Source organism: Rosa chinensis, chromosome 2, assembly GCF_002994745.2.
Source record: "Rosa chinensis cultivar Old Blush chromosome 2, RchiOBHm-V2, whole genome shotgun sequence".
Taxonomy (NCBI): Eukaryota; Viridiplantae; Streptophyta; class Magnoliopsida; order Rosales; family Rosaceae; genus Rosa; species Rosa chinensis.
Window position 1 is genome coordinate 36,605,785 of NC_037089.1, and position 23,896 is coordinate 36,629,680.

General features: G+C 35.4%; 1 protein-coding gene across 3 annotated transcripts; it reads right to left on the minus strand.

Moving 5' to 3' along the window:
- Nucleotides 1-1,591: 1,591 nt before the first annotated feature.
- LOC112188264 lies at nt 1,592-6,938 on the minus strand. Of its 3 annotated transcripts, none has more exons than XM_024327349.2 (11): nt 6,591-6,938; nt 6,451-6,502; nt 5,595-6,112; nt 5,341-5,374; nt 4,309-5,018; nt 4,174-4,222; nt 3,965-4,090; nt 3,483-3,587; nt 3,251-3,342; nt 3,004-3,157; nt 1,592-2,057 (listed from the first exon to the last, which is right to left on the minus strand). In XM_024327349.2, exons 1-11 carry the CDS (start codon nt 6,692-6,694, stop codon nt 1,791-1,793), a joined length of 2,211 nt encoding a protein of 736 aa, XP_024183117.1. In that variant the 5' UTR covers nt 6,695-6,938; the 3' UTR covers nt 1,592-1,790. The 3 variants fall into 3 exon arrangements, with proteins under 3 accessions (XP_024183117.1, XP_024183116.1, XP_024183118.1); XM_024327348.2 differs by having other exon boundaries at nt 5,595-6,121; XM_024327350.2 differs by having other exon boundaries at nt 4,309-5,003; nt 5,595-6,121; nt 6,591-6,937.
- Nucleotides 6,939-23,896: the final 16,958 nt, after the last annotated feature.

The following is a 23,896-nucleotide window of genomic DNA, read 5'->3' on the forward strand; positions in this document are numbered from 1 at the left end:
TAGCTATTTTAGAGAGCATGTTTAGTTTTTTATCTATTTTAGCAGCTGCACCAGACTCCTAAGTGGCTCTCTATTATAAGTTTTAGCTATCTCGCTTCTAAATATATAGAGCAGGATGAGGCTCTCTATAATTTAAAACATTCCTAAATAATATAAATTCAAAACTAGCTAAAATAGAGAGCATTGATGCAGACGTAATTCTAAAATGGCTAGCTAAAATGACTTTTTATCTACTTTATCTAAAATTTGACTCAAAAATGGCTAACATTGCTAAAGATACTCTAACTCTTAAGTATGCTATATCATTTGTTAAAAGAATGCTCCCCACTTTAATCCACATAATCACTTTCTCAACGGTCAATGACGTTTGTATTAGACTGATTATATTAGCTGTAAAAAAAATGGTCCGCACCTTAATCCACATAATTACTTAACAATCATTGACAGTTTGAATTAGACTAATTATATTAACGACTATAGAGGCAATTATCAAAAATTAGAACTAACTTATTTTCACTTTAAAGTACAAGATAATAAATTGAATTTAGCCCTTCAATTACCCATAGCTAAAGACTCCAGAGCATCTTTAGCAGACTCTCTATTTTGGGTCCTTAGCTATTTTAAAAGCATGTTTAGCTTTTTATCTATTTTAGCAGCTACACCAAACTCCTAATAACATCTTTAGCAGACTCTCTATTTTGGTTTCTTAGCTATTTTAAAAAGCATGTTTAGTTTTTTTTATCTATTTTAGCAACTGCACCAGACTCTTTATTATAACTTTTAGCTATCTCGCTCCTAAATATTGAGAGCGAGATGAGGCTCTCTATAATTTAAAACATTTATTTTTCAAGTTATTTTATATAAATTATAAATATATTTAAACTATTTAATCTTCATTTAAAAAATAATCTAAATTTAAAACTAACTAAAATATAGAGCATTGATGCAGATGTATTTTTAAAGTGGCTAGCTAAAATGACTTGTTAACTATTTTGGCTAAAATTTGACTAAAAAATAGCTAATATTGCTAAAGATGCTATAAGTGTCTATCCATTATAGCTTTTAACTATATTACTCCTAAATATAGAGAGCGGGATGAGACTTTCTATAATTTAAATTATTCTTTTTGAATATTTTAATAATTTATAAGTAAATTTAAATTAATTAATCTTCATTTAAAAATAATATAAATTCAAAACTAACTAAAATAGAGAGTTACTGATGTAGAAGTGTTTCTAAAGTGGCAAACCAAAATGACTTTTTAGCTACTTTAGCTAAAATTTAACTAAAAAATGACTAACATGCTCTTAAGTGATCAAAGTAATTTGAAAACACAAAAGCAATGGGTGTCGAATAATTGCCCAATATTACAGGTTCATTTCCTCATCATGCACCAATAGATAACCATAATTACAGTCGCAACGTACTTGGAGATTAAACTTGAGATCACTTCTCTTGGTGGCCGGTGATCATATAACATGCATAATAGAGGTATACTCTATTGGCATCCAGAAAACTGCTCAAGACACCCCATTTTGTATTATTCTTTTTCAAAACACGAAAGCAAAAAAAAACCCAATTCACATTTAAATGAATCAGAAAGCTCCATTACATTCATCAAAAGACATCCAATTCGCATTTAATTTGACTTTGGCCTTCGTGTTTTCAACTTGATACATCTCTCTTCTGTATGTACTCTAACACTGAGAAATAAAACCTAACTGACCATAGGAACTTAGGGAAGAAAGAAAAAGAACTACCTCTACAAGTATAGCAAAGACTACATGTAATTAGAACTCCAACTTGATTTCTGGGCATTGAACTTCTCTGCACTCTATAACCTTCTTTGGGATGTTAGTTGTAACCAGAGTTCCGCCATTATAACCATCCATTAGCATCTTCCCTATTTTTGATCTCCACTCTGAGCTATCACTTTCATTCTTCCTGTCATGCACAACTCTCTCACAGTACTTTAGCATGGTTCCCAGACCAGTATTGGGTTCCCAACCATATTCCAATAGAACCTGGGCCTCACCTTCACTCAAGTCTTCTCCAACCTTCAACACAGGATTGAGGTACAGATATAAACAAAATATATTTCACCTTCTAGAATGATATACAAATTGTCTGGATAAACCTTGCTTAAATTTCAACAAAGAGTTACACTAATATGCCAAAACTAAACTCAGCCAAAAGGCATACATCAAAAACTCAGAAAGATTGCACCTGCATTACATCACAGCAATACCAAGTCGATTTTGCATTTTAAACATAAATCAAGAAATTTGAACATCAGACCAAACTCTCTGTGTATGCGTGTGCTTACATCAGGAACATAAAGGATTCCGCTATAGAAAAACCTTGAATGGGCTCACGCTTGTTTGTGTGTTTATGAGATAGAAGAAGAAAACTGTAAAAATGCAAATAAAGTGGCAAAATTGTAAAGCTGGGTGTAGCAATATTGTGTTTGTGTGTGTGTGCGTGTGTGTGTTTAGGAGATAGAAGTAACAAAACTGAGTGTACTTATATACAAGAATAGGAATAACATAAGTGTAATAACACAATTGAAGTGGCAAAATTGTAAAGAAACATAAAGAGGATGGACAAACCTAAAGGACAGTGAGCACTTGGCAAATTAAGATGTACCAGGGTTTAAGTGGTATTATTTTCAAACACTGAAACGAAAATCAGTGACGAAGAAAAATCTTTCTAGCGTTTTCTACCAAACAAGAAAAGGATCATAGGTTGGTCAAAATGATCCTTTGATACCCACATGCCCACATCTATAGTAGGCTAAGTTTATACCATGTTTTAAGCATTATCTACGAGAGAACAGCTCACAATTGCAGTAGGTGCATAATTTTTCATGTTCTTCTGTGCAGCCACTCAGTGGCTGGATAACATTACTAATGGATTCAAACACATATGAACCAATGCACGAAGTGACTTAATTGTTTGACCCATATACCAGAAACGATCTCGGATATGTTTCTAAATGTTTACCGTTAGTGCTTTATTCTCAATTAGAGAAAGCCTGCTACAGCTGGTAAGCTTCATTGCAGTCACCAGGCGCTTGATCTGCCATTCAATTGGTAGTGAATCTACCAGCTCAAAGAAGTATGTTGCATAGCCATATTCCGGTCGTTCAAGCACAATTCTGCACACAAGTAATACTAAAATGTCAAAATCCTCTCAATTAGATAATAGTAGTCATAATACGGACCTTAGAAAAAATTATCAAATCATGCACCTATTATGTCTCGCAAAGACAAATATAAACGATTGAAGGTCCCGGCACCAACCCCATTCAACAGGCCAGTTTCTAAACTGCAAATATCGGGCCTGTAGAGGAAAAAGAAATGAAAGCGGACTTATCCCACGATTCCTACCAGAAAAATAAACAGCTTGAAAGCGATACAGGCTTAAGTCATTTGATGAAAAGGAGTATCTTGTTCATGGGTTGGTTATAAGCAACCTATTACCTGCTCTACAAGTGAAATTAGACAGGCCAAGCAATAACTAGCCCTCGACTCCTTCGTGCATCGTATTGGAGCAAACTTAAAAAACGACTGGCGCTGCGAGAAAAGCTGCACAACAATAAGGAAGCTAACATTAGATACACCAATCAACCTAAATACTGTTTTATGAACTCAAGATCCCTTTTCTCCAATAATCAAAATAGAGTCTTCTTTTTTAAAGAAACAAAAAGATGGAAGCACATTGAATGCCCTGCAGAAAAAATCACAGACTGTGGCGCATATGTAATAAACTAATAAAGCATCTTGCAAAGCAAAGTGGAAAAAATGATTCTCACATTAATATTCCTCAACAATGCTTTCAAAAGTTCCACACCAAAATGATTCAAAATTTCATGCTACATAGTAGCCACTAGAACAATCCATGAAATGGTAGTAACAAGGCAAAGTCAGGATGAAAACATTATAATATTACTACTGTTACAAACCTTTGATATCACTGCTTCAAGCTGTGCAAAGCTATCTTCACAAAAAGACTCATCTAAAGCTTCATCACTCTTGATCTCACCATAAAGCTTGATTTCATCAACCAATACCCCCTTGTCAATTAATACCTGCAAGTTCACATTTTAGGAGTCTTGTTCCACATGACTCTGGAAGTGGAACAAATAAAAAAGGGCTAAAAAATATGGAGTACCTGCAAGAGTCCTGGAGCATCCTCCTCCAAAGCTGTTTTAATAGAATCCCTGCAATTAAATTTGAAGATCGATCCCTAAGTAAAGTGGGCACAGTAGTAGGTGGAAAAATAATCTGCATAAACACAACATCTTACGTGGCAGTCTTTTTCCTTTTCCTTGGACGACTAATGCTTATAGGCTTAGCAGATTCGGAAATAGGGCTACAGCTAACGACAGAAGGCACAATTTTAACCAAGCATCCATAGTTCTTAGATATAGTCACTTCAGAGTTCTCTTGTGACACCAATAGATTCATCCGATCTCGCAGCAGCATATTGTCTATCTCATCGTCACCAATTTTGTTGGTAGATCTAAGTTCTTGCTTTATAGGAAGTATGTTAAGAGAGAAGTCACCCCTAACACATCTGCCCAGACTCAGGAAGTCACTGTTGTCCAAAGGTTCATCCTTTATTTTGACTGAGGAATGCACTCTACTTGTGCGTGTAGGCCCATCATCTTGTCCCCCACATAGACTTAAATTCATGGCAGTAGGGGGAATTCTCTCAGATGAGCATATCTTGTCACTTTCAGAACTTTTCCTATAATCGTTTGATTTAGATTTAGCTACATCAAATGAAAATTGACTAGTAGTACTAGTAGATGATGAGAAAGCAACATTCTGTTGTGGTGAACTGATCGTAGATCTACAAAGAACTGAAGCATTTGTTCCAGGATTGTCATAAGGCTGAAAGGTAGCCTTTACAGCTTCTTCACCAACAATACTAGTACCTCCCTTTTCTTGACTGTCAAGTTGTTGCAAAACATCTTCCGAGAATGCCTCAGGGATATCCTGTGTGTTGCAATGCTGAAGCCACTTTAATAATAGGAGATAAAATGTAATACTATCCTGTATTCAATTATACCCACTTCCCGAAGGACTGATCTGATAAATTAAAGAAGTATAACAACAAGTATCAAGTTTTGATTGATTATCGGTTGCCGAAGTAGTCCAAATTGAGGTCCTGGTGCAATGTGAAATTAAAGCTTTACCATTGCCTGTCAACAATTTTTTTTTTTTTTTTAAGGCATTGAGCATACCAGATGAGCACTATCACACTCCAAATCTCCAACAGAGTCCCAACAAGATATCTTATAAAATGAATCAAATAAAAGGATAATAAAACTACCTCCGAAACTGAATTTTCCAACCTGAAGAGTTTCCTGTGAAATTGCAGGGAAAAGGAAAATCAATGAATTACACATATAGTTTCAGATGTGTGTGAGAGCACAAATTTCACATTCTGCAAAGTCATGGGATAATCTCTTTGTATACTTCACGTGAAGTACAATGTGTTTGTGCTTTTATGCAGTGAAATAAATTTCAGAAAGGACAAAAAAATATTGTGCCAAGACGTGAAAATCACTGAATTAAAAATGGAACCTTGATAGTAGCATCCTTTGCCGCTCTTTCAGGGCAATGTGGTCCAGATGATCATAAGTAGAGTGCATGGAGATCTCATTTTTCACCATAACAGTCTGCACACGAGAACCAGCAAAGCCATTCATTCCATCTCCAAATGAGCTTGACATGTTGTCAGGGTAAGCAACCTTAACTTCAGCAGAAACTTCTGATAGTGTAGGATTTTCAGGTAGAGTGCAACTATCAACATCAATTCTCTTTAGTTGAGCAACACCAATGCTAGGTTTAGCACAGTCAATCTGATCGGAAGAAGCAAAAGCATTCAACTTTGTCCCATTGGAGTCACAGATAGCAGTCATTTCCACACATCGGCTGAAAGCATCATTATGTAAACTTTGATCGACCGAAGAATCTACTTCAGTTTTGCTGCACGGAAGTTCAGGTGTAGCTCCTCTGGGAGTTGCAAAATCCCGATGTTCTTCTCGTTTCAATAATTGAACTCCCACTTCTCTAGCAGCACAAGGAAAAGAAAACACATCCTGCAAACGCTAAACAATATGTCCAAAAAGGACAACCACCAATCAAGCACTTATTACAGAGACAAAAAGGCGGCTACAAACTGTTATCATCAAGAGCTATAAACAAATTTCATTAACAAGGATAAGCCTATTTGTTATTGCCTAATTACGAATCATTAAGGCTCAAGAAACAACTTTAAACTAGCCTTTCGAACTTTCGACAACACACTACCGAGCTCTAACTATACTAGAATGGTTTTCGAATCAAATATTCACAAGCACAATAATTCAGAGTATGACAAAATTAAAACATAGAACACGAAATTGATAAACACAAGTCAAGGAGATGGAAAAATTACTCGAGACTCGGAGACTGCGTCTTCTTGTTTAAGAGCAATATCAATAAAAGACCTGCACATGAAGCCCAAATTACAAAGCTTGCATTCTAAACATTTAAAACAAGGAAAGGGGGAAACAATTTGGAGATTAAGGAGCTCACGTCGGTTTTTGCTTGGTAGCCAGTAACAGGTTACGGCGTCGTATCAACGGAACATGGTCAAGCTCATCGGAATCAGCAGCCAATTTGGGGATGTCGTCTTCCATTTCAATTCAGATAATCAAACGCCATTAATCGATTCTGAGGAAGAAAAAGCTGTGGGATAATCAAGCTATTTTGAATCTGGAAGGTTGGGTCGGGAATTCGGAAACGTAGCAGAGTAGGGTTTGGGATGTGAGAGAGAGATAGAGAGAGAAAGGCAATATGGCGCGTCAAGAGAGGATTCAAGCGCTTCTCTGCAATCATGGACTTTAACTTCCCATACTCTATAGTGGAGCGTACCTCTACGTGTACTAGCACGTCTCCATTGTATTACACCAAACAAATTCGGATAATAAAACTACTTTTTCGTGAGTCGAACCCGCGCGTGACGGAAAAATGATCAATTATTATTTGAGTTTTTAGTAGAAACAATTTTCAAAGTTTCAGTTCTTGAAGTTTGGGTCATTCGGCACTCTGGTTTCCAACTATCTAAAATTATTACATTAGTACCTCAAAATTAATCTCCAGCCTTTTAGTACCCTTCGTTAGTAACGAAAGAGACTTTTTGCTAACGGCATATTCATCTTTCTCTCTCTCTCGTGTTAGTTAAGTAGTAGTTATGCTAATTACTTCTCATTTTGCATATATTAGTACTTTTATGCTTTGAATTTTTCTTATTTTTTGGATAGTGATTGGTGATTATTTATCTCCATCAAGACGGTGATGGGTTTCGTGACGGGGAGAGAGAGAGAGAGAGAGAGAGGGCAAGATGAAAATACCCTTAGAAAAATGAAGGATACTAAAAGTATGTCGATGATTAATTTTGAGGTACCAATGTGATAGTTTTACAATGTTAGGAACCAAAGTGTCGAATAGCTCAAATTGCAGGGCCTGTTTGTGTCTTTGTGACATTTACACCTTATTATTCAGATGTTTACTTGTCTCTCAATATATAATCCAAGCCACTTTATGGGATTAGCTTTTTTTTGTTTATTAATTTTTTATTTGCAATTAGAAAGAAAGAAAAATGCAATTTGCAATTTAAAGTTGGAAGCAAGTAGGTAACCGTAAAACTAAAACTAGTTTGAACTTCAATTTTAAAACTAAGAGATAGGAGGGAAAAAAAAAACTCTCTCTGGAAAACCTAGCCGCAATTGAGAATTTCCCAAATTTCTTCTTGCTTGTCTGGCAGCGCATCCTTTGGACCTTGTTGCCGAATGTGTGGGTTTTTTGTCACCATTTGTTGGCAACTGGTGACGTCGCGTCTATAGTCGGAAGGTTTAAGGTTTCATTCAAGGATGACATTCATGGAAATCACAGAAAGCTAGCAAGGATTGGATGTGGTTTGTCTGGACTTGTAGGTGGATCGGATTGGGATCGACTGTTTGGAGTTGGCATGAGGAGCTAATTAGAGATGTGGTTGTGGGGGCAGCGGATTGGTGTGGATCAAATTCCTTGTTTATTGCGTTGCCTTCTTCGAGATTAGCTCTTGCATTCGACCTGATCTGGTCTGGTACTATCAAACAAAATCTTGGTTCCTACCTTTTCTGGGCATAAACAATGGCATCAGGTCACTGGAAAGGGGGTGGCCGCTTAGGGTGCTGTGCAAATCAAATCTATCTAGGTTTGGCTTTGATTGACATTCAAGTGGCTGAGGTGGTGGCGTCGAGATGTGCGATGGCGGCGGCGGCGAAGGTGGTGGTGGTGTTTGACTTAATCTCGACGTATATACGACTTTCTGGCAGAGGTTGGAGAGGATCAAACATGGGCACTATGCTTCATTCACTGAACCATGGGCTTGGACTATGGCTTTATGTCCTAATTTGATAGCTATGTTATTTAATTTCCTTTTTTGTTTTCTTTTATTCCTAGTTTGTTAAGCTTGTTGTCAATAACATCCTGCCAATTGAGCGCAGCCTCCTAATGGCATGATGATACTTAGTGGCACTAGACTTATTCTTCAATGGCGACATAGGTGGAAAGCCATTATAGCTTTCTTCTAATTTAATGAGGTCTAAGTGGAGTTGTCCTTTTGAACTAGTTGAGAATTTTTGCGTGGAGCTATTGCAATCAAGAATCTTTAAGGTAAGATATCCTTCAAGGTAAATGAGCATCGATTGAAACCCTATACGGATTCCACCTTTGACACTAAAACAAAAGGTGATCACTCTCCAAGATGTTCCTTGAGTCACTCCTTGACATATATATGGTTCGACAATGATGACCTTCAGGAAAACATTCGTTAGGGAGACAACTCTAGCATTACCTTGTGATATTTATTTTTCTTTAGTTGGTAGTCTTTGTAGTAGTTGTAGTTTCTTTCTTGTCATTTTTTGGAGGCTGGGATGTGTTTGAAGTTCAAATGTTTGGAAGACATTTTGGTACAATTAATTTTGGGGTGTGTAGTGATGTCAAGACCGTACTCTTATTGGGAAGGGAGAGGATCCTCTCCTAAGCAAGATAATCACATGAGCTTCCTAAGCTTTGAAGCATATCATGACACGTGGATTTTATAAATCTAACAGTCTATAATTCTTCTTTTCCTTCCGTCACTTTATTCTTTCCTTTCTCTCTCTTCTGTTTTTCCTTTCCTTCACTAGTTCACTCCACGTTCTTCTTTTCCTTCACTTTCTCTCTCTTCTGTTCTTCTTCACTCCTTATTAGATGAAATCTTCTTATGACAAAACCTCTCTCTCTTTTAAATTTCTATTTTGCCACATCCTATCACCTCCTGCTCTAAACAGTTCTTTCTTCTTCCTCTTCTCCCTCTTCTTTCCCGTCAATTTAAGGTCCAGCAATCTTTCATGTTCACTCTGGGACTGAGATTCAATGGATGAGTTGAAGTTAGGGTTCGGATTCAAATCATTCAATTGATGGGTAGAATTTGGGGTTGGGATTCAATTGTTGATTTTGATTTATGTTTCTTCTCTCTAATATTCCATTGTCTAATACTTGAATTACTAAATTAGATCTATACTTTTAGTTGATCAGAAAGTTATAATAAAAGATATATTAATGAATGCAATTACCCAGCAACAAAAATTTCTCCCAAAGTTTGCTTCTTTTTGTTAAAGACCACATCTTCAGCTCCAAAACGTTTCAGTATCTTACAGATAATAGTCAATACTCTTTCTCTCTGTCCTCAACTTGAATGACTCAATAAAATCATCAATTCCATCATCCTTTGGTTTCCATGATAGGTTCATGCTGATTGATTAAGAGGAGAAGAAAATGAGGAATCTGGGTTTGAGATGAATGGGTTTTGCTAAAGGAAGAAGAAGAAGAACGGAGAGAGATAGAGAGAGAGAGAGAGAGAGAGAGAGTGAGTGAGAGAGAGAGGCACTTTAGGCTTGAATGAAGAGAAGAATAGGGGAACAGAAAAAAAAATAGAAAAAGAAAAAATAAATTGTTGTAGACCATTAGATTCATTTGGCCACGTGTCAAAATCTAATGAAAAACTTAGGCAGATTAGGAGGGGAATGGCTCAGGAGAGGATCCTTTCCCAGGAACTCTTGTCCTTATTCTTTGGTGAGTCTATCATGTGATGCATTGTTATTGGACATTTTGATGTTCTAAATAAAATCGATTATTTCATGAGCATCTTGAGCATATATGGAGTGTACTTTAAGGAAGTCAAGGTCATGTACCTTGAGGTTGGTGTCTCGTTTTGATCTTCCCCGAATATCATGAGCAATGGAGGGTCGTCAAAAAGGGGGTTTTTGTGTCTTTTCCCACATTTCAATTACTATTTGTGTTTGTAAGTTTTTATTGCCCTTACACCCCAACTTCAATCTCATGCCTAAATTCAACATGAATTTAGCTTTCAATCTCACTATACAACATTAAAGACAATGTTGGTTTCAAGTCTGAGGGAGGGGGGCCTTATTTTTACTTTAAAAAAAAAAGGATTCTTTCTAGATTAGCCTTTTGTAGTTATATTTTAATGGTTATGGTAATTTGTAAAATAAATTGATACAACAAATTTTAAAGTTTAGAAGAATATGAACAATGAATAAATAAATGATGGATTAAATACTATTTAGTCTCTGAACTTAGACTGAAAAATCACTTCAATCCATGTCCTTGTAATTTCACATGTTTAATCTTTGTACTCTCAATTTTAAACCAATAGGTCCATTTTGTTACTCTCTATCCAAAAATTCAGCTAAATCACTATGGTGCCAATCCTTCTGCGCCAAAATGTCTATTATACTCTTACAACATCACTTCTTCGATCTTTTTTTTTTTTTAAATCTTTTTGTTTTTATGTTTATCTCTTCTTCTTCCTCCTCTCTCTCCTTCCTCACCTACTCAATCTTCCTCACTTCCTCCTCCGAGATTCCTCAATGTCATGCCTTCACTTCCTGACCAAAACACACCAGCTCGTTGACGATCCCGCCATTGACCACATTGTCTCTTGGGGAGAGGACGACACCACCTTCATCGTCTAATCGAGATGGTTCATGATCTGGTCCTTTTACTTGTGTTGGATCATAATTAATATATAAATATATATATATATATATATATATATATTTGTGCTCTAAAACATGGAAATTACTTATTTTAAAAGTCCAATTTAGTTTTGACTAATCTAATTCCATGTTTTGTAGAAAATCTTGACAAGAGGAGAAAAAGTGAAATTCCGGTGAATTTTCCATGCACCACCACTTTTGGTGGCACAAGTACTTTGTGAAGCAATCCTAGAAAAATAGGATTTTAAATGGAGCAATGAAGCCATGGATCATGAAGTACTGATGCAAATGACTAAGTTTGATAACTCCTTTGGCCGGAAATTACAAGAGAAGTTCATGAAAATTGTTGTGCCAAACAGTTGCTGCAAAACAGAAAACTGCAGTTTAGGATCAACTTATTAGGAACAGTTTTGGAGAGCTTTTCTTGCAACATTACATGTGGAATGTTGCAGAAATGACTAGCATTCCTTAAAGACATGATGTTGTAGTACAACATGAGCACAAGAAATGGTTAGAAAAGTCATTAAGGCAGCGAGAATTAATGCTCAAAGTAAGCTTCCCGAGATGGCAGAAACTGTCAGCTTTTGACGAAACTTTTTGGTAGCTAGTTTTCGGTGTCTTACTTGGAGTTTTGCTTAAAGTTTGTTGATTATTATATAAGTCATGATATCATAGAGTATGTAGGAGTCGAGAACCATTCAGAAATATGGCAATAGCAAGTCAAACCCAATCCAAGAAGGAAGCTTCAGAAGCAGACAATGAATCCTAGTCAAATAAGGGTAACTTGGCTGAGAATCCTTTTTGGACGGGTATGTTTTTGAAAGGTTTATGATGCTGCAATTATCAAGGAGAGTCTTATAAGATTATGTCAAGACTAATCCATCATATTGGCCTTTGGATAATAGGAATCCTTATGTACCTTCTCTCCTTTGGTTGTCACATTGACTTTGGTGACCCAAAACCACCCTAACACTCTTCATTTCATGTTTTCCCTGCACAATAAAGATAGTTAGTTTCTCCTCTCTTCTTCTAAGTCATCTTTTTCTACTCTGTACTCTCATTGCTCATCATTATGTCCTTCTTTCTCTTCCCTAACACTTCCCCTCCTTTTGTTGACTTTTTCTCACTCTTTCTCCCTTATTTTCTTACGTATGAAGAGTGGGCTAGCTGCTCCTCTTCCTCTTGTCCTTCCATTAAGGCTCTCTCTTCCCTTTTTATCATCATCTCATCTTCCTACAAGTTTCCCAACACTCCATCACCTTTATATCACTCCATTACATCTTTTTCTCTCTATATTCTCTACAATCCACTATCTTCTCCTCCACAAAACCTCTATCACCACCACCATTAATCCATAACATCTATTACCACCACCACTAAATTCATCATCTTTCCATCTACCCATTCTATTTGATATACATAAAGCTTCACCACTCCATCACTTGATCATATCTACATCTCATATTTCATCATCAATCTTTGAAGAAGAAGGAAAGAAGTCTAGCATCACTTGAGGAATCATCATCACCATGAAAAAACCTCCGTGAGTTCATCTACATCATCCTCATTTTGATTATCACTAGACACTTCTCTATACTTTTTAGTTTGATGTTGACATGCTAAAAGTAGCATACAATTTAACCCTGCTAAATGTAGTTGTCAGTATAGAATAAGTAGGGATCATTCAAGCCGAGGATTGAAGGTACACCTATAATTACATAAACAAATAAAGAATCAATACAAGTATAAAGTATTATTTACAAATTATATACAAAAGAAAAAAGTAATCGAAAATGGGGGATTTAGAATTAAAATAAAAAATTAAGATTAAGATAAATAAAATAAAGAAAACATAAAAACATATATACAAGGGATGGAACGCAAGGAATAAAGATCAAAACCACAATCATATGAATGAAATCCAATTACAATTCTTATTGTTGATTTTCTATGTCATGAGAAAGAAGTTGACCATGTGAAACATTAGTAAGCAAACAATTTTCCATATTTTACTTTCCTTGAATAATTAATCTAAGTAAAAGCACATAAATTAATCCTATTGAACATGCAATCATAGTCTAGAAAGCTAGCTAATCAAGAACACATTCAACGCATGAAGAACAAAGAAAGGATGTTAACCAAAGTGCATAACATAGTATGAAAAAGTTCATCTATTTCAAGCAATCCTTAAGATTTCAACTTTTGTCCAAAGCCTTTACTACTTATGAAATAGGTTAACAAAACTATTAGGTGAGTTGTTTACCTAATCTAGCTCCAATTACATGCATATATATATATATATATATATATCCTAAGTTGGCCACCAAAGAACACATACATATAAAAGTTTTCTGTAATCCAAAATAAATTAATCAATCTCACATAAGTAACATAGAAACCAACTATAAAGAAATCACAACTTTTATTCAAACATAGAGACAAGCTTTAAACTTTGCCCTTGACGTTATTTGTTAACTAGAATTCATAGTTTATGAATTCAAACAAAGAAAAACCAAAGAGTTTACAAGGAAAAAGATTGAATTACACCGTGAAGGAATGAATGGAGAACTTGAGACGTTGAACTTGAAGATCTTGAAAGCAAGGCTTCAATGGCTATGGCACAGGGTGGAAGGATGGCGGCTAGGATTGCTCACGACTTCTTCTTCTTCTCTTATTTGCTTGAAGACGCAGAACTCTGAAGACTAGAGAATGGAACAAAACTTTTAGTGTGTGAAAAGAATGAAAGAATGGATGATTAAGGCGTCTAGGGTGCATCTATATATAGGACACGTTTAGGCCTTTTGGATCCTTCTTTTAATTTATAAGAATTATCTGATTGATCCACAGTACCACACAATTTAGCCAATCAAATAATTTCATGTCATCTTTCTTGTGTCATCCAACAAATGAGAAGCCTTCAAAATTGCACCTTGATTCTAAGAAGATAATCTTTGCCAAATTAATATGAATATTTTCTGATTTTAACTCCTAAAATTCGTCCAAATAGGGGTGTGAGCAACAAGCAATGTATCTGGACTTGTTTCCATTCTTTTTGCACGTTGTAATCCCTTAAAACTCTTCAAGGATGATGTCAAACCCTTCTGGAAGCCTCTAGGACGTCACATGTTCAATATTATCTTAAATATGAAGCATAAATTCAGCCATGTACTTCCTGATGTGATTTCGGCCTCAAAACAAAAATTCTAGTCAAAAGTCAGATTCACACACAGCTTGACCTTCCCATACTAAATCGGCCATAACTTCTTCTAGAAAAATGATATTGATAAGCTGTAAAAAATATCTGAAAATTAGACATTCGAGGCTTTCCATCAATAAAAAGATCATCACCTATTTCTTTCTGAGCTGCTCTAAATGCTCTGTTGAATTTGAATAACTTGCATAGGCAGATTTCCTAATTTGGCCTTTGATAGGAGCATTTTAATGCGGTATTTTAATAGTTAATTCCTCACATTTTGCTTAGTTAATTCCTTAACTGAATCGATTTTTAATTCAATTTCTATTTTTAGGTACATTGGAGTAGATGAAGGTGAAATGAGCGTTAGGTCCATAATTACCTGGAAATGATGGAGAAAAATGGAAATGTACTAAAAGATCAATTTTACACATATTCCTACTCCGGCTAGGAGAAACCAAGCCAAGCAAAGAAGTAAGAGCGGCCGCCTGACTAAATGAACTTCAAATGAGCTGAAACCTTCCAGATCCATTCTAGACACCCAAAGGAACATTTCTTATGAAGAGTGCCAGAGCAAACTATGAGTGGAATGCCTTCAAACAATCAGCCCAATTTTCTACAGAAGCAAAACCGGAAAACTGGACCTGTAAGAGGTCCAGCAGCATTTCCGGCCCAACCACATGGCAATACATTCTGAAATTTTACCACAATGATCTGCACTCATAGTGGAACATTTCATATGAAGAAGTCAAAGGCTAAAACTGAGTTCTTAGTGGAGATAAAAATTAAAGGAATAAAGGAAGAGAAAGTGATCTCACCTAACAAATCCACTAAGTGTTTAAGTGCTCTCACCTAACCCATTATGATTTGTTTAAAGGCCAAATAGTGTTGCTTGGAAGCCTATAAATAGAGACCAATTCACCATTTCATAACACCAATTCCTTCACCCATTCCATCTTCTTTGTCTCTCCATTTCCTTTCCATTTTCCCACACATTCCTTCATCCATCTCATCTTCTTTGTCTCTCCATTTCCTTTCCATTTTCCTTCTCCATTCTCTAGTTGCAAAGTTCTGCATTTTCAAGCAAGGAGAGGAAGAAGAAGAAGGAGCCGTGAAGATCATATCCTCCATCATCCACCTTGAAGGCTTGCTTCCAAGATTCAAGATCCAACCATCTAGCTCTCCATCTCCATCTCCACTCACGGTGTAATTCGTTCCTTTTCCTTGTAACCTTTTTGGTTTCCTTGTTTGATTTCGTATGAACTTGTTTCTAGTTAACAATAATGTTTAGGGCAAAGTTTAAGCCCAATTTCTATGTTTAAATAAAGTTTTCGAATTCTATAATTGTGATTCTAAGTTGCTTATGTGAGTTTGTTCGATTAAATTTGCTTTACAGAAAACTTTTATATGTTTATCTTATTTGGGTCGACACTTATAGGATTTGCATGTAATTGGTGCTAGGTTTAAGAACATGAAATCGACTTTTCGTTTTGTGTAACTTGAATCAAAAGTAGTAAAGGTTCTGGACAAGAATCGAATTTAATTGAAGAGGATTGCAATTAGGTGGACTTTTCCATACTAAGTTGTACACTTGAGTTGATAGCCTTTCTCTATGTGTAATGCGTTAAACATGACATGATTGACTAGCTTTCTAGGGTTTGATTGCATGTTTAATAGGATTAATCTAGGTGCTTTCACTTAGATTAATTAGCATTGAAAAGTAAAATATGGGAAATTGTTTGCTTTTAACGTTTCACATGATCAACTCCTCTCTCATGACTTAGATGAACAATATTAGGGTTTGAATCAATTTTAATCATATGTTTCGGTTTTTGATCTTTGTTCTCTCACTCCATTTGTATTTTTATGTTTTTGCATTTTAATTATTTTGTTAACTTAGTTTTATTTTCGAAAAAACCAAAAACAAAATCCCCCCTTTTTCGTAAATAATGTTTATACTTGTGAATATCTTTGTGAATATTATACTTTGTTTTAATTTTAATTGTTTAATTGTTTGACAATGACAGGTGTACCCTCAATCCCCGGAATAGAACGATCCCTATTTGCTTATACTACTAACGATATTTCAGGGTTAAATTATGCGCTACCCAAGAGCGCATCAATTTTTGGCGCCGTTGCCGGGGATTGAAAAATCACTTGTTAAATTGTGTCATTTATTGTATATATTTGTTGTATATAAAAACTTAGTTTAAATTAACTAGGATGTTATTTATATTATTGAACACGAATTTTAATTGTAGGTTGTAAATTGAGAGGAATAGGTGAAGTCTCTTTTGTTAATATTGGCCTAAACCCCTTACTGGTACCTAGCTCAGGTCCCTTAAGGTTGAGGGCGGCCTTTATTAACACTTGTTGAACTGTCTTCACACTTATGAACTTTTTCATCTTAGTAAGTATAGCCTATGTGGAATGGTGTCTAGGAAGGGGACAACGTTCATGACGGGTTTTTGAATCCAGAAGTGCTTGCAAATGGGCCTAAACCACTATGTGGGAGTAGCTCATGCCAAAATGGATTTTTCCTCTCGTGTTCGTCCTCCCCCACCTGGCCATTTCAATAAGGTTGCCCAAACGATTTGAAAGGGAGTTTGTGTCTAGGCGATTATACTTGGGCCGCACGTCCACTTGATTTACCGCTTGTAATTTGATTCGATATCAATAATGTTTATAACAAAAGAAATACTTGTGAATACTCTATACATGTAAATTATTTTGTTCCACACATTATACTTGTAAAAGTACTTTTCACGTTTTATACTCACTTGTACTTAACTTGTGTCTTTTGTACAATATACTTGTTAATTATACTTGTAGTTTGTAATTAATAGTTATACTTGTTTTTATTTTGTATTTCTTTGTTAATTATAGTTACTAACTTTATTTAATGTAGGTACCGTCTGGCTGCAAGACGTAAAATACAAGCGTTACTTGGGAGGCAACCCAATTCAGAATATAATCAGATTTGCTTTCTCTTTCCCTATTTCTTTTTATTTTTCAATTTTTCTCTTTAGTTTTTATTTTAGGATTTGTTTTCGTAAATGTCTTCTATCTATGCTTACTTATTTCATTGCATGCTTTTAATTGATTACATTGAGGATAATGCAATATTTAAGTGTGGGGGAAGGGATTTATATTTTTGTCTTTCATTTTGAGTCCTATATATATATATATATATATTTTTTTTTGTCTTTTATTTTTGAGTCCTATATTTAAAAAAAAAATTAAAAATTAAAAATATATATATATATATATAATTAAAAAAAAAAAATTTACACTATACTAAGCCATGTCTGCATCTCCGTAGGAGTTGAGGCTGAGCTCAAGGGAAATGCGAAAGCCACTCGCCCGCATACCGCTCCTCCAAAGGAGTAAATGGAGGTACAAGTCTAGGCTGAAAGACTATAAACATTAAGCGCTGCTTGGGAGGCAACCCAATTCCAACGTAGCTGTGGAGGAGTCGTCAACGCAGATTTGCTTTCTCTTTCCCTTTTACTTCTCCAATTTTCCTTTGTTTTAGTAGTCATTTTCGTAAATTTCATCCCTATATGCTTAAGTGTCTCATTGCATGCTAATAATTGATTACATTGAGGACAATGCAATATTTAAGTGTGGGGGAAGGGATTTACACTTTTATCTTGAGTCATATATATATTGAAAAATACAAAAAAAAATCGAAAAATGTCAAAAATGTAAAAAAAAATTTGGTTACTTTTGTTTTTGTTTTTGAGTCTTAGGATGCTCCTAACGTCTAGGATGAACATGTCTCCGAATTCATGGCTGAAGGTTTTCACAATCAAAATAGGACTTAATTGAATTCTGTGGTTAATCGACGTTGTGATACTTGTATGAAGATTTGAGACAGGATTGTAACTTGGTTCATTAAGCATGCTAGGATTAAGTCTGATTCATTTGACCCAAAGTGAGTTTTTGTGCTAAAATACTTTCTTTTCGAGTGATTATTGATAATTCTAGAATTTCGTGGCTGTATTTGCAAAACCTCATCATTCTTTGGAAATCCAATGATCATGTGCCATAGATTTTAATGGACTAGAGAGTACTAGAACTCGGCTGTTGTGACTGTCAAAACTTGTATGCCATAATATGCACTGATCCTGGATAGGATAGAAGGCATTAGGGTAACCACCATAGCCAAACAAGCATGTGTCCCCAATTGTGCCCGTCGTGGGACTCCTTAGAATGAACCCCTTTGAGCCTACGTTGAAAACCTTTGTTTCATCACCCTCACTACCCTACCATGAGCTTAGTACAGGATATCTCTACCCTGGTCTTAAGGACTTAGTAGAGCATGACATAGTATGTAGGGGTGACGATGAAAGACAAGTATGGGGTGGGAAAAATCCAAGAAAAAAAAAATTTTGCCTTGAAAAAAAAAAAAAAAAGAAAGAAAGAAAAGCGGCAAAAGAGAAGAAAAATTGAAAAGAAAACTCTTGGGAAAATGTTGAAGTGTGGTTTTGGACTTGCAAATTTGTAGAAGGCTCAAAGTTGAAAATTATGCCTTTGTCCATTCCCATGTTGGTTAGAGTGAAGGTTTGGCCCAAAACAATGATATTTGGTCTACAAAAATGATGACATAAGGTGGTCCTTATATGCTCTGCTAGGTCCTTAGGATTTTTTTGTATCCTTAATCTTCATTTCGAAAACCCTAGCTTAGCCCCATGACAACCTGTTTTAAGTGCTGACTTGATCCTTGAGATGGGCAGTTTTTGGTTAGTGGAGTCAGTTACGCAGTCGAGCTTATGGTTTAGGTCCATTTGTGCACTTAGTCATTTCATGAGGTCTTTAAAAATTCTTCACAAAATGTGTTTATTGATGAAATATGCAAGCTGTTTGTTGCCTTACAATTTGTTCTCTTGCATATACTTGAGTGTGAAGCTTTTAAGCATAGCCATTTCTGAGAGAAAAATCGAGAGTATGCCCTGTGAGTTTGGATTGGACTTGTTCGAAACATGCTATCATTCACTGTATAACTTAAGTTCTCCATATCTTGCTTAGTCATATGAATGTCACACATTTATTAACCATGGAATTATCTTTGTGATTTTGATTAAGTGTTTAACGTGAAAGCCATGAGTTTGGAGTCTCTGAGACAACAGTTAGGAGCAATAGAGTCATTTTCTTGCTTTTTGTCAAGTCTTTGTTCTGTTTTGGATTTTTTTTGTTTTGTTTTGCTAAGGGACTAGCAAAAGCTAAGTGTGGGGGAATTTGATAGGAGCATTTTAATGCGGTATTTTAATAGTTAATTCCTCACATTTTGCTTAGTTAATTCCTTAACTGAATCGATTTTTAATTCAATTTCTATTTTTAGGTACATTGGAGTAGATGAAGGTGAAATGAGCGTTAGGTCCATAATTACCTGGAAATGATGGAGAAAAATGGAAATGTACTAAAAGATCAATTTTACACATATTCCTACTCCGGCTAGGAGAAACCAAGCCAAGCAAAGAAGTAAGAGCGGCCGCCTGACTAAATGAACTTCAAATGAGCTGAAACCTTCCAGATCCATTCTAGACACCCAAAGGAACATTTCTTATGAAGAGTGCCAGAGCAAACTATGAGTGGAATGCCTTCAAACAATCAGCCCAATTTTCTACAGAAGCAAAACCGGAAAACTGGACCTGTAAGAGGTCCAGCAGCATTTCCGGCCCAACCACATGGCAATACATTCTGAAATTTTACCACAATGATCTGCACTCATAGTGGAACATTTCATATGAAGAAGTCAAAGGCTAAAACTGAGTTCTTAGTGGAGATAAAAATTAAAGGAATAAAGGAAGAGAAAGTGATCTCACCTAACAAATCCACTAAGTGTTTAAGTGCTCTCACCTAACAAATCCACCAAGTGTTTAAGTGCTCAAACCTAACCCATTATGATTTGTTTAAAGGCCAAATAGTGTTGCTTGGAAGCCTATAAATAGAGACCAATTCACCATTTCATAACACCAATTCCTTCACCCATTCCATCTTCTTTGTCTCTCCATTTCCTTTCCATTTTCCCACAAATTCCTTCATCCATCTCATCTTCTTTGTCTCTCCATTTCCTTTCCATTTTTCTCTCCATTCTCTAGTTTTAAGTTTCTGCATTTTTAAGCAAAGAGAAGAAGAGAAGAAGAAGCCATGAAGCCTCCTAGCCGTCATCATCCACCTTGTGCCGTGATAGTGAAGTCTTGCTTTAAAGATTCAAGATCAACGTCTCAAGCTCTTCATCATCCACTCCCTTCATGGTGTAATTCTATCTTTTTCCTTGTAATTTCTTTTGGTTTTCTTTGTTTAGATTTGTAGAACTATGAATTCTAGTTAACAAATAATGTTAAGGGCAAAGTTTAAAGCCCGTTTATATGTTTTGAGATAAAGTTGTGATTTCTATATGTTGATTTTTATGTTGCTTATGTGGGTTTGTTTAATTAAATTTGCATGATAGAAAACTTTTGTATTTTAATCTTATGTGGTTGCAAACACTTAGGGTTTTGATATAATTGGTGCTAGGTTTAAGAACATGAAATCGACTTTTCGTTTTGTGTAAACTTGAATCAAAGTAGTAAAGGTTTTGTGCAAAGACCGAATTTAATTAAAGAGGATTGCAATTAGGTGGACTTTTCCATACTAAGTTGTACACTTGAGTTGATAGCCTTTCTCTATGTCTAATGCGTTGAACATGTCATGATTGACTAGCTTTCTAGGGCTTGATTGCATGTTTAATAGGATTAATCTAGGTGCTTTCGCTTAGGTTAATTAGCATTGAAAAGTAAAAAAATGGGAATTCATTTGCTTTCGAATGATTCACATGATCAACTCCTCTCTCATGACATTTAAAATCAACTATAGGAATTGTAATTGGATTTCTTGCATATGGATGTGGTTTTGATCTTTGTTCCTTGCGTTCCACCCTTGTATATATGTTTTTACGTTTTCTTTATTTTATTTATTTTAATTTTAATTTTAAGAATCCTAATCCCCCCTTATATGTGTTTATTTGTATATATTTATTCTTTATTTTATTTTTGTAAATAATACTTTATTATTTTAATTCTTTATTTGTTTATACAATTGTATATATTTATATTCTTTATTTTATTTTTGTAAATAATACTTTTCTTTATTTGTTTCACAATTACAAGTGTACCCTCAATCCCCGGATAGAACGATCCCTACTTACTTATACTACTAACGATATTTCAGGGTTAAATTGCGTGCTGCTAAAGGCGCGTCAATTTTTGGCCCCGGATAGAACGATCCCTTCATGCATTTTTTTCTCCTAGTGCTCTCAAGTTTCCTAGCCCTATCAGGACTTCTTATGTCTTCAAGACTCCTAGTCAAATAAGGACACTTCACATGAAATATTCTTGAACCTTTCAAAATCTTATTTTGCTTTACTAGTTCAAATGGGACTCCTTGTGTCATTAAGATTCATTTTCCTAGCTGAAGCAGGTTTTCTAGTCCAACTAGGACTCTACATTTTCTCCATTTTTCTTCATTTCTCCAAATTTGTTTCCTAGTTGACCCTAGGATTCCTACTTTGTCTAGGATTCCTAGTCGGACCAGGAATACGTCATTTCTTCATTTGAGCTCATTTCTATATCCCTTGTGCCTTACCTTTGTCATTTTCATCATCTCACATGTTTCTCATGTGCTTTTAAGCTCATTTCTTCTTCATCTGCTCCAATATATCTAAAAATAGAAACTAAGTTAAAATTGATTAAGTTAAGGAAATAACTAAGCAAAATATGAGGAATCAACTATTAAAATGTCGCATTGGAATGCTCATATCAGATGTTCATAAACATGTTGGAGCTTATGTATTTGATTATGAGTGAGTAGTTAGTATGTTGGGGCTAGGGTTGAAAGCCCTAGCCAATCTTGTATGACTTTGATGTAAATATTATGTTTGATGCACTTTTCTTTAGCACCTTAACATGCTAGTTCAAGAGTTAAATGTTTATGCTTAAACTTAATCAATTTGGATATGAATATTTGTCATAACACAAGAAACAAATAGGGCTTGATTAACCTTGGTTGTTTGAAGCATGTTAGCATATCATATGTGCATGTTAGGGTTGTGAACTACAATCTCTCTTGGTTGGTTTGCATAATCTCTTCATCTCCAAGCTTTATGCACTTAGGTAAATGCATTAGATACCTAACCGGATGTTAGCCAAATAGCCACCCTCAAGTATAAGGGCCAAGTTATAGTGTACGAATTATGAGAAGGGGATACCGTACCTAAGAGATTGGAAAATTCACTCTAACTAGGAAAAACCTAAAGGGTGCTATATGAATATGCAAATGTACAAATCACAAACAAGGGCTCACAAGTGAACCAAAGTTCATGGTAAATATATGCAAGATGGTGTAGTGGTTTGATTTTGGCTTTAGAGATGGTTTCAACTCAAATTAACACAAGATAAAAACTTGAAATGTAAACTAAGCTATGCTGCTAAACTAGATGTGATAGATTGGATGGAAGTTAGAGCTTTAGGTTGTTCACCATAGCCTCCCTTGCATGCATTGATGTTCAAACTATAAGTAAAACAATCTCAAGTATCCAATTACCCTCTTAACATCTAGATAAGACTACTAAGGCCTAAACACCTTTGATTTTATCAATTTCCACCAGATAAGTGCGAAACTAACTACCCAAGAACAAATTATATTACTGGATAAGTATCAATTCCTTGTTCCTAGACGCATAAAGGTTTGAGTTTAGATAATCAAGCAAGCAAACCAATCTGGGTCTAGGTGATTTTAACTCACTACCCTCACATACACACCTAGTGTGCTATCATGCTTTCAATGTTCAAAGCTAGCTACTCTCTAAACATTGTTCATGTAATGACAAATGCAAAGTATTCAAATTAGCTAGACTCAAATACAAGAATTCACTTCTTGAATTAGCATGTGAAGATGATCATGGAAATTGCATCAAATAAGATTCAAATATCAATTCATTACAAGTTTGGTTAAGGCTTTCAACCCTAGCCTCAACAATAGACTACTCACACATATCTACATAAACTAGCATAAACATGATAGAAAACATTAAGCTATCAAAGAATAGAGTTTAGAAATGACTAGGGACGATCACAAGTGAAGAATGATGAAGTGGTTGATCATGTAAACTTTATCATGGAGATGATCTCCTCTTGTGCTCTAGCTTCTTCCTTGAACTCCTTCTTCAAGACTTGAGATGATGATGATGCTTGGTATGTGTGAGATGTTATGAGTAGGGATGTAGATGGGAAATGAAGTGGTGGAGATGGAGCTTTTGTGGAGGAAATGATCGTGGATTATGTAGAGAATAGAAAGAGAAAATGATGTAGTGGCTAAGTGTGGGTGGTGTCCTCTTCCTTGACAGAATGGGTGCTTAAATATATGGACAGAGAGGTGTTAAATGGTGTTGTGAAGCAAAAAGGAGCAGCTCACAACTTGCACAGAAACATGGAGGTGGAGTAGAAAAGTGGTAATAGATCCCAAAATTAAAGGGAAATGGCATGGGAGTGATGATGTAGGTTGGAGTAGGAAATAATGAGTGAGAGATGGTGATTAAGCCTAAAACATGATAGATA